The 9,628-nt window shown below is 66.6% G+C and overlaps 2 protein-coding genes across 3 annotated transcripts; one reads left to right on the forward strand and one right to left on the reverse strand.

The window, feature by feature from the left end:
• Window positions 1-29: 29 nt before the first annotated feature.
• On the forward strand, window positions 30-1,643 carry RPP21 (ribonuclease P/MRP subunit p21). 2 transcript variants are annotated; one of them, XM_066986890.1, is made up of 5 exons: window positions 30-178; window positions 859-950; window positions 1,054-1,124; window positions 1,236-1,340; window positions 1,506-1,643. In XM_066986890.1, exons 1-5 carry the CDS (start codon window positions 56-58, stop codon window positions 1,532-1,534), a joined length of 420 nt encoding a protein of 139 aa, XP_066842991.1. In that variant the 5' UTR covers window positions 30-55; the 3' UTR covers window positions 1,535-1,643. The 2 variants fall into 2 exon arrangements, with proteins under 2 accessions (XP_066842991.1, XP_066842992.1); XM_066986891.1 differs by lacking the exons at window positions 859-950; window positions 1,054-1,124 and having other exon boundaries at window positions 52-178.
• On the reverse strand, window positions 1,611-9,577 carry GNL1 (G protein nucleolar 1 (putative)). Its single transcript, XM_066986608.1, is given in 19 exon segments — window positions 1,611-1,912; window positions 2,773-2,790; window positions 2,793-2,822; window positions 2,825-2,911; window positions 2,988-3,049; window positions 3,051-3,133; window positions 3,209-3,273; window positions 3,276-3,389; window positions 4,186-4,321; window positions 4,323-4,392; window positions 6,240-6,336; window positions 6,418-6,487; window positions 6,489-6,522; window positions 6,524-6,609; window positions 6,714-6,785; window positions 7,752-7,927; window positions 8,007-8,136; window positions 8,186-8,331; window positions 9,421-9,577. Coding segments are annotated over 19 exon segments (1,746 nt in total). The 5' UTR covers window positions 9,497-9,577; the 3' UTR covers window positions 1,611-1,718.
• Window positions 9,578-9,628: the final 51 nt, after the last annotated feature.

Genomic DNA, 9,628 nt, shown 5'->3' on the forward strand with positions numbered 1-9,628 from the left:
AAGTGACCTGAGGTCGCTCTTCACTCGCCCCGCCCCCTCAGGGCCGAGGGGACCAATGGGGAGCGTCGGCCCCGCCCACCCGGGGCGGCGCAGCCAATGGGAAGCGGGGCCGGCGGCGATGGCGGCGGCGCCGGTGCGGGACCGCGAGGCGCTGCAGCGGCTCAACTTCCTGTTCCAGGTGGGGGGCCTTGGGGGGCCCTATAGGGGGGTTTGGGGGGCCCTATAGGGGCTGGGGAGGGTGCAGGGGGGCTGTGGGGGGTTTTGGGCTCCTATGGAGGCCAGGGATGAATTGGGGGGGGGGGAAGGGGGGACTATGGGAGGGGTTTTGGGGTCCTATAGGGGGTTTTGGGGGTCCTATAGGAGGGTTTGGGGGTCCTAGAGGGGCTGGGGAGGATTCAGGGCGGGCTGTGGGGGGTTTGGGGTCCTATGGGGGCCAGGGATGAATTGGGGGGGGGAAAGGGGGATTTGGGGGCTCCAGTGGTGGTTTGGGGGTCCTATAGGGGATTTTGGGGGTTCTATAGGGGATCTTGGGGGTCCTAGAGGGGCTGGGGAGGATGCAGGAGGGGCTGGGGGGGGTTGGGGTCCTATGGGGGCCAGGGATGAATGGGGGGGAAAGGGGGGACTATGGGGGGGGTTGGGGTCCTAAAGGGGCTGGGGAGGATTTGGGGAGGCTGTGGGTGGGATCGGGGGGGCTCCTGGGGTGGGTTTTGGGGCCCTACGGGACCGGGGAGGACCTCCTTGGGGGGACAAAGAGCGGGTTATGGGGCCACCCATATGGGCCGTGAGGCGTGTTGAGGGCGCGTAGGGCGCTATGGGGTGTCCCTGACCCCCCCCCCAACCCCCCCAAATCGTCCCCAGGCCGCCCACTGGGTGCTCCCCCACAGCCCGGCCCTCGCCCGCTTCTACTGCAGCACCCAGCGCACGGCCGCGCGCCGCCTGGTCCTGCGCATGTGAGATTTTGGGGTCCCCAAATTTGGGGGGTCCCCAAATTTTGGGGGTTGGGGGGGGGGCTCTTTATAGGGCCCTGACCCCCCCTCCTTTTATCCCCTCTAGGGCCCCAGCGGTGAAACGCGCTGTGTGCCGCCGCTGCTGCTCCCTGCTGCTGGGCTGCCAACGGCTGCGGGGTGTGTGTGCGGGCCCCCATAAAGCGTGGGGGGTAAATTTGGGGAGGGGGGGGCGTAATTTTGGGGTGAGAGTGCCAGATTTTGGGACTTTTCCGGCCCCGTGTCCCGCAGGGGGAGGCCAGCCCCGCACCGTGCTGCGCTGCTGGGCCTGCGGCCACCACCGCCGCCTCCTCTGCCCGCCCAGGCCACGCCCCCGCCGCCGGGACACGCCCCCAGGTGCGTAAAGGGGGCGGGGCTTGGGGCAGTTATGAATGGGGTATGGGTGGCAGGGGGCGGGGCTTCGGCAAAACTGAGCTCTCATTGGGTGAGGGTAGCGCTGGGGGTGGGGCTTAGTGCGTGGGGGTGTTAAAGGGGGCGGGGCAATGGTGTCACTTCACGCAGGCCACGCCCCCGAGTCCGGCCCTGCCTGAGTTCTACCCGGCAACAGCGTGGCGACGCGGCTCCCCATTGGCTGGCTGTGGTTTGCAAGAACCAATCGGAAGCCGGTTGCGGAAATAAAGCTCTTTATTCTATACACGAGACTGTAGTGATGTGCACCTGGGCCTCCTCCCATTGGCCCGCCCCCCAGAAAAGGGGCGGGGCTAACACTCATCCTCACCCAGGAGGGCAAAGGGATTGGCTGCCGTGCTGCCGGGGGCGGGGCTTCCCCGGGCCCCGCCTCCTCCCCGCTGTCCCCCTCCTCCTCCTCCTCAGAGGTGGAGCCCCCGGGGGGGCGCCCCGGTTTTCGGGGTCCCTTTGGTCCTGCAGGGCCGCCAGCGCCGCCGTGTCGGGGTGCTGCTCCCAGTGCTCTGCGGGAAGATGGGGGGGGTGAGGGACCCCAAAAGGGGGAGCTGGGACCCCAAAAAGGGTTCGGGACCCCAAAAATGGAGCCAGGACCCCAAAAAGGGGGCCAGGACCCCAAAAAAGGGGGCCAGGACCCCAAAAACCCCACCCCAAAATGACCCCGAGGTCCCCTGGGTGCTCCCAATGCTTTGGGGACAGAAGGGGGGACATGAGGGGACCCCAAAAGGGAGTTAGGACCCCAAAAAAGGGGCCAGGACCCCAAAAAAAAACCCCACCCCAAAATGACCCCGAGGTTCCCTGGGTGCCCCCAGTGCTTTGGGGACAGAAGGGGGGACATGAGGGGACCCCAAAAGGAGGCTGGGACCCCAAAAAGGGGACTTGGACTCCAGAAAAGGGGCTGGGACCCCAAAAACCCCACCCAAAAATGACCCCGAGGTCCCTTGGGTGCTCCCATTGCACTGGGAATAGAAAGGGGGGACATGAGGGGACCCCAAAAGGGGGCTGGGACCCTAAAAGTAGGGCCAGAACCCCAAAAGGGGGCTGGGACCCCAGAAACCCACCCCAAAATGACCCCAAGCTCCCCTGGGTGCTCCCTGTGCTCTGGTGTTAGAAGGGGGAGACATAAGGGGACCCCAAAAGGCAGTTAGGACCCCAAAAATGGGGCCAGGACCCCAAGAAAGGGGGCTGGGACCCCAAAAACCCCACCCAAAAATGAGTCCGAGGTCCCCTGGGTGCTCCCATTGCTCTGGGGACAGAAGAGAAGCACATAAAGGAACCCCAAAAACGAGGTTAGGACCCCAAAAAGGGAGCTGGGACCCCAAAACCCCCACCCCGGGAAGGCTCCCCCGTATTTTCGGGCGCTCACCCTTCTGCGCGGCGTAGCCGGGGGCCGCAGGCAGAGGCGGAGGCGCCCTCGGCCGCCAGGCGCAGGATGCTGTTGGCCGCCCGGTAGACGTCGTTGCGAGCCGCCTTGGCCGTCTTGTAGCCGCGCTTCTCCGCCCAGGCTACGAATAAAAAATAACTATAAATAACTTTAAAAAGCCCCGATTCTGCCGGAATTCGCCCTGAAAATGCGCCTACCCTCGCAGATGTCCCAGGCGGTCCAGCCGGCGGCAGAGCTGGGGGGCGCAGCTGGAGGAGATCGGGGAGGGGAGGCGCGAGGCCAGGTAGCCCACGGCCGAGTAGGGCTCCTGCAGCTGCGAGATGGGGTAGACGCCCGCCAGCACCTTGGGGGGGGGGGGGAAGGGTGAAATTTGGGGGGAAAAAGGGTAAATTTGAAAAGGGGAGGGAAGGGAAGGGGCTCACCTGCAGGGCCGGGGGGCGCGGGAGGGGAAGACGAGGCCGGGGCAGTCGCAGAGGCGGACGCGGGGGTGAGGAAGTGGGTCTGGAAGTAGCGGGTGCGCCCGGGGGCCCGCGAGACGCTCACGGCGCTGCGCCCCACCAGCGCGTTCAGCACCGACGACTTCCCCGCATTGGGCAGGCCTGGGGGGGGGGGGGGGGGGGGCGGGGGGGGGGCTGTAGGCCCCGCTCCTCGCGGCCCAGGCCCCGCCCCCCCCCTCGCAGGCCCAGGCCCCCGCCCCCTCGCGGCCCAGGCCCCGCCCCCTCGCGTGGGCCCAGGCCCCGCCCCCTCGCGGCCCAGGCCCCGCCCCCCTCGCGGCCCAGGCCCCGCCCCTCGCGGCCCAGGCCCCGCCCCCTCGCGGCCCAGGCCCCGCCCCCTCGCGGCCCAGGCCCCGCCCCCTCGCGGCCCAGGCCCCGCCCCCTCGCGGCCCAGGCCCCGCCCCTCGCGGCCCAGGCCCCGCCCCCTCGCGGCCCAGGCCCCGCCCCCTCGCGGCCCAGGCCCCGCCCCCTCGCGGCCCAGGCCCCGCCCCCTCGCGGCCCAGGCCCCGCCCCTCGCGGCCCAGGCCCCGCCCCTCGCGGCCCAGGCCCCGCCTTCGCGGCCCAGGCCCCGCCCCTCGCGGCCCAGGCCCCGCCCCCGCGGCCCAGGCCCCGCCCCCTCGCGGCCCAGGCCCCCCCTCGCGGCCCAGGCCCCGCCCTCGCGGCCCAGGGCCCTCGCGGCCCAGCCCTCGCGGCCCAGGGCCCGCCCCCTCGCGGCCCAGGCCCCGCCCCTCGCGGCCCAGCGGCCCAGGCCCCGCCCCTCGCGGCCCAGGCCCCGCCCCCTCGCGGCCCAGGCCCCGCCCCTCGCGGCCCAGGCCGCCCCCTCGCGGCCCAGGCCCCGCCCTCGCGGCTTGCCCCTCCTCCCCCAGGCCCCGCCCCCTCCTCCCCCAGGCCCCGCCCTCACCGACGCAGCCCAGGGTGAGCACCCCGTGGCGGTAGCGCTCCCACTGCCTGGGCGGCCCCGCGGGGCCGTCCTCGGCGGCGTCACCGGCGTCATCGTCATCGTCCCCCCCGGCGGCGGCCTCCTGCTCTTCCTCTTCCTCCTCCTCCTCTTCCTCCTCGCCCCGGGCCGCCGCTCGCTCCAGGCGGGCCCGCCAGCTGCTCAGGTCCACTGCGGGGAGGGGGGCAGCGTGGGGCGGGTGCTGGCACCCCACGGGGCCACCCTACAGCACCCACGGGGCCACGGGACGCCCCCCAGCGCCCCCACAGCCCCCCTACGGCACCGCCGGGCACCCCGAGGTGCCGCCATACCCATATGGCCGCCCTACAGCACCTATAGGACTAGAGAATGCCCTATACGGCCCCGCTACAGCACTCCAAAACACCCCACAGCCCCTATATGGCCACCCTATACCACCTATAGGACGCCCTAACGCAACCCCACGGCCACCCTACAGCATCTATAGGACCACAAAACACTCTACAGCACCTATATGGCCACCCTACAGCGCCTACAGGACCACAGGACACCCTGAAGCACCCACACACCCACCCTACACCACTTATAGGACCACAGCACACCCTAAAGCACCCACACAGCCACACTACAGCACCTATAGGACCACAGGACACCCTACAGCACCCCATGACACCCCATAGCCCCTATATGGCCACCCTATACCACCTACAGGACCACAAGACATCCTACAGCACCCATATGTCCACCCTACAGGACCTATAGGACCACAGGACACCCCACAGCACCCTCATGACCACCCTACAGCACCTATAGGACCACAGAATACTCTAAAACACCCACCCAACCAACCTACAGTGCCTACAGGACCACAGGACACCCTAAAGCACCCATATGGCCACCCTACAGCATCTATAGGAGCACAAAACACCCTAAAGCACTCACACAGCCATCCTACAACACCTATAGAACCGCAAGACACCCTAAAGCATTTATGCAGCCACACTACAGCACCTACAAGACCACAAGACACCCTACAGCATCCATACAACCACCCTACGGCACCTATAGGACCACAGGACATCCTAAAGCATCCATATGGTCACCCTACAGCTCCTATAGGACCACAGGACATCCTAAAGCACCCACGCGGCCACCCTACAGCACCTAAAGGACCACAGAACACCCCACAGCACTCTCATAGCCACCCTACAGCACCTATAGGACCGCAGGACACCCTAAAGCACCCACACAGCCACCCTACAGCACCTATAGGACCACAGAATACTCTAAAACACCCACACAACCAACCTACAGCGCCTATAGGACCACAGCACACCCCACAGCACCCATATGGCCACCCTACACCACCTATAGGACCACTAGACACCCTAAAGCACCCCTATTGCCACCTTACAGCACCCACAGGACCACAGGACACTCTAAAGCACCCATAGCACTAAAGGATGCCCTACACGGCCCCACTACAGCACCCCAAAACACCCCATAACCCCTACAAGACCACCCTATACCATCTACAGGACGCCCTACAGCACCCATACAACCACCCTACAGCCCCTGTAAGACTGCAGGACACCCTAAAGCACCCGTATGATCCCCCTACGCCACCCATAGAACTACAAAACACCCTGAAGTACCCCTATAGCAACTGTACGGCACCTATAAGACCACAGGACACCGTCCAGCACCCATATGGCCACCCTACAGCACCCCACGGTCCCCCTACAGCACCTATAGGACCACAGACCACCCTACAGCACCCCCACAGCCCCACTACAGCACCCCAGAACACCCCACAGCCCCTATATGGCCCCCCTACAGCACCTATAGGACCACGGGACACCCCGACCCCCCCTCCACCCCCCCAGCACCCCCACCCCGCCCCGAAGCTAAGCAGGGCCCGCCCCGCGCTGCTCGCGGATGGGAGACCCGAGTCGCCCCCTCCCCCCAGCACCCGGGGGCACCCCGAAAAACACCCAAAAAATAAAAAACCCCAAAAAACTTTTGGGGTCCCCGCTCACCTTCGCCCCCCACGATGCTCTCGCAGGCCTCCAGCAGCTGCCAGGGCCCCACGGCGCGTCCCCAACCCCCCCCCTCGCCGCTGCCGCCGCTGCAACCCTATTTGGGGACGAAACGACGCGGGTTTGGGACCGCCTCACCCCAAAAGTGGATTTTCGGGGTCCTTTTTCAGGTCCCTACCTGCGTTTTGGGGCCGTCGGGGGGAGGAGGTGAAGGGGACGATGCGGGCGGAGGGGAAGCGGGCGCGCAGGGAGGCGGCTCCAGGCGGTGGCGACGGCGGGGGGTGAGGTCCACCTTGTTCAGGACCAGCACCAGCCCCTTGCCCAGCTCCTCCGTCACGTGCGCCGCCAGCGCCGGGGGCACGTTCAGCGCCTGCGGTGGGTTTTTTTGGGGAAAAAAACCAAAATTAGAAGCGTGGGGGTCTGTAGGAGGGTTTCAGCCCGCCCCCAACCCCTCCGCGGGGCGGGCGCGCTCACCGGGTGCCGGGCGTCCGTGATGAGCAGGATGACGTCCGACATCTCCAGCACGCGCCACAGCTGGCGCCACGTCTGTTCGGGGGGCAAAAGAGCGGGTTTTTCCCTCAAATAGAGTTTTTTTTTGGTCATCCCCAAACCCTTTTTGCGTCCTTAAGTCATCCGCACCGCTAAACGTACCCCAAAATGTATCATTTTGGGGCCAATATCTTGTTTTTCCCCTTATTTTCTTTCCTTACCTCACTGTTTTCTACGTCGGCTCTTTCCGGAGTTCTTCGAAACCCCCAAAAATCCCCCAAATACCCTCAACGCCCCAAAAACCCCCAAATCCCCTCGCCCCGCTTCCCCCAAACCTTTCCAAAACTCCCTCAATGCCCCAACCCCCCCCAAATCCCCTCAACACCCCCAGAAATCCCTCAAGTCTCCACACCCCGCTACCCCCAAACCTTTCCAAAACAGCCAAAATCCCCGAAACCGCCCCAACACCCCCCAAACCCCCACCAAATCCCCTCACCCCACTCCTCCCCGACCTTTTCACCCCACTCCTCCCAAACCTTTTCAAAACCCCAAAGCCCCCCAAACGCCCCTGACATCCCCCAAAACCCCCCATCTCCTCACCCCGCTCCTCCCAAACCTTTCCAAAACCCCCAAACCTCCCCCAAATCCCCTTGACACTCCCCAAAAAACCCCCCAACCCCCCCCCCCCCCCGACGCCCCCAAACCCCCCCAAATCTCCTCACCCCGCTCCTCCCAAGCCCCCTGATACCCCAAAACCTCCCCCAAATCCCCTTGACGCCCCCTAAAACCCCCCCAAACCCCCCTCAGTGCCCCCAAAACTCCCCCCCAAATCCCCTTGACACCCCCCAAAACCCCCCCAACCCCCCCCAAAACCCTCCTCAACACCCCCAAAACCACCCCAAATCCCCCTCAACCCCCCCCAACCCCTCACATTCCCTCCTCCCACCCTTCCCCTAAACCCCCCCCGCATTCCCAACCCCCCCCCAGCACCCCTAAAACCCCCTTTTTCCGCCCCAAACCCACCTCCAGGTTGTGCTCGAAGGGCGCCACGTCGCCGCCGTCGTCGTCACCGTCCCCGTCACCGTCCCGTCGCCCCCGCAGGGCCCCGAGGAAAGCCCCGAAAGCCGCCTCCTCCCGGACCCGCAGCTCCTCGGGGCTCATCCCGTAGCTCCAGGGCGGCCGGCGGGGAAAATCCAACCCTGATCGCCAAAAATCTTAACTCCCGGACCTCCTCCCGCCCCTAAAACCCCCTTTTTTCACCCCGTTTTCTGCTCTCACCCGGCCCGTAGACGGCGTTGGGGTCGAGCTCGAGCGCGGTTTCGGGGAGCAGCTCCACCAGCTCCTCCTGCGCCCGGCGCCGCCGCCGCGCCAGCGCCTCGGCCCGCGGCCCCCGAGCTGCAGCCGGAACCTACGAAGGATTTAGGGTCTCGGGGGTGCTCTGGGGGTCCCGTCGGCACCCCCGGGGGGGTTTTGAGGTACCTGGTGGGGTCATGGCGGCGGGGGGGAGCGGCCGGGTCGCCCGTGTCGGCTGGGGGAGCGTCGCTGCCCCGCTCCCGGCTCCCGCTGCGGCTGTCGGGGTGGGGCTCCGGCCCCGCGGGGGCATCTGGGGAGGGAAGGGAGGCTGATCCCAAACCTCCCGGGTCCCCCAAAGTACCCCCCGGGACCCTCAACCCCCCCTCCAGGACCTCCAGCCCCCACCCCAGACCACCAAAGCCCCTTTCTGGGGGGCCCTGACTCCCATACACTGACCCCCAACCCCCAAACCCCAACTCCCAGCCCCCAAATCCCCAGATCCCCGACAACCCAGACCCCAAACCCCCCGACCTCTTGAGTCCCAGCTCCTAGACCCCCCCCCAAGCTCCCAGACCCCCCCCAAAGACCCCCAAACCCCCCTGAGCCCACCAAACCCTCCGCAAAACCGCCTTCAGAACCCCCATACCTCAACTACTGACCCCCCAAAACCCCCCAGGACCCCCCAACCTCCCCATGATGCACTAAAAAGCCCCTGGGACTCCCACCCCCTCCAGGACCCCCAAAAGCCCCTAAAGCACCCCCAACCCCCCAGAACCCCCAAAAGCCCCCAGAGCACCCCCAAAGGCCCTGGATTCCCCCCCCCCAAAAGCCCCTTGGGTCGCCCCCAAGAGGCCTCAAAGCCCCCAGGACTCCCCCAGAAGGCCCCGAGACCCCCCTAGAAACCCCTGAGACCACCCCAAAACCCCCAAAGCACCCCCCAAACCCCCAGGACTCCCCAAAACACCCCAGGACCCTCCCCCATAAGGCCCCAAAGGCCCCCTCCCCCCTCCCCCAAAACCCCTCCCAACTCCCCCTCCCCAAAATCCCCTAAGGCCCCCCAAACCCCCAAGGACACCCCCAAAAGCCCCCAAAGCCCTCCCAGAACCCCCCAAAGCCCCCCAAGTTCCCCGAAGCCCCCTGGACACCCCCAAACCTCCCCGAAGTCCCCCCCAAAGCCCCCAGGACTCCCCCAAAAGCCCCCGAAGCCCCCTAAAAACCCCTCAAAGCCCCCCAAACCCCTGGGGGTTCCCCAAAAGCCCCCGGGACCCCCGAAACCCCTCGAGGCCCCCAAAAATTCCCCGAAGCCCCCTAAAAGCCCCCGAAGCTGCCTAAAAAGCCCTCAAAGGCCCCCAAAAGTACTCAAAGCCCCCCCAAAAAAGACCCCCCCGCTCCCCCTCACCGCCCCGCCGCCGCTCCCGCTTCTCCCGCAGCTGCAGCCGCTTCTGCTTGGCGCTGAACGGCCGCTTGCGGGGCATGCCGGGAAGCTTCGGGGGCGGGGCCCGCTTCGGCCAATGGGAGCGCGCTCTGGAGGCACGTGGCCGCACGCGGGCCAATGGGAGGGCGGGGAGAGGGAGACTGGAGGTCAGCCAATGGGAGGCGAGAGCACC

This window comes from Anser cygnoides, chromosome 35 (assembly GCF_040182565.1).
Source record: "Anser cygnoides isolate HZ-2024a breed goose chromosome 35, Taihu_goose_T2T_genome, whole genome shotgun sequence".
Taxonomy (NCBI): domain Eukaryota; kingdom Metazoa; phylum Chordata; class Aves; order Anseriformes; family Anatidae; genus Anser; species Anser cygnoides.

What these genes read in the sequence shown, in the direction of transcription:
- RPP21 (XM_066986890.1), top strand. Translation starts at nt 56, where the DNA reads ATGGGGAGCGTCGGCCCCGCCCACCCGGGGCGGCGCAGCCAATGGGAA. An exon ending in GGGCTGCCAACGGCTGCGGG is followed by an intron (nt 1,125 to 1,235) that starts GTGTGTGTGCGG and finishes CGTGTCCCGCAG; the next exon opens with GGGGAGGCCAGCCCCGCACC. An exon ending in CCGCCGGGACACGCCCCCAG is followed by an intron (nt 1,341 to 1,505) that starts GTGCGTAAAGGG and finishes CACTTCACGCAG; the next exon opens with GCCACGCCCCCGAGTCCGGC.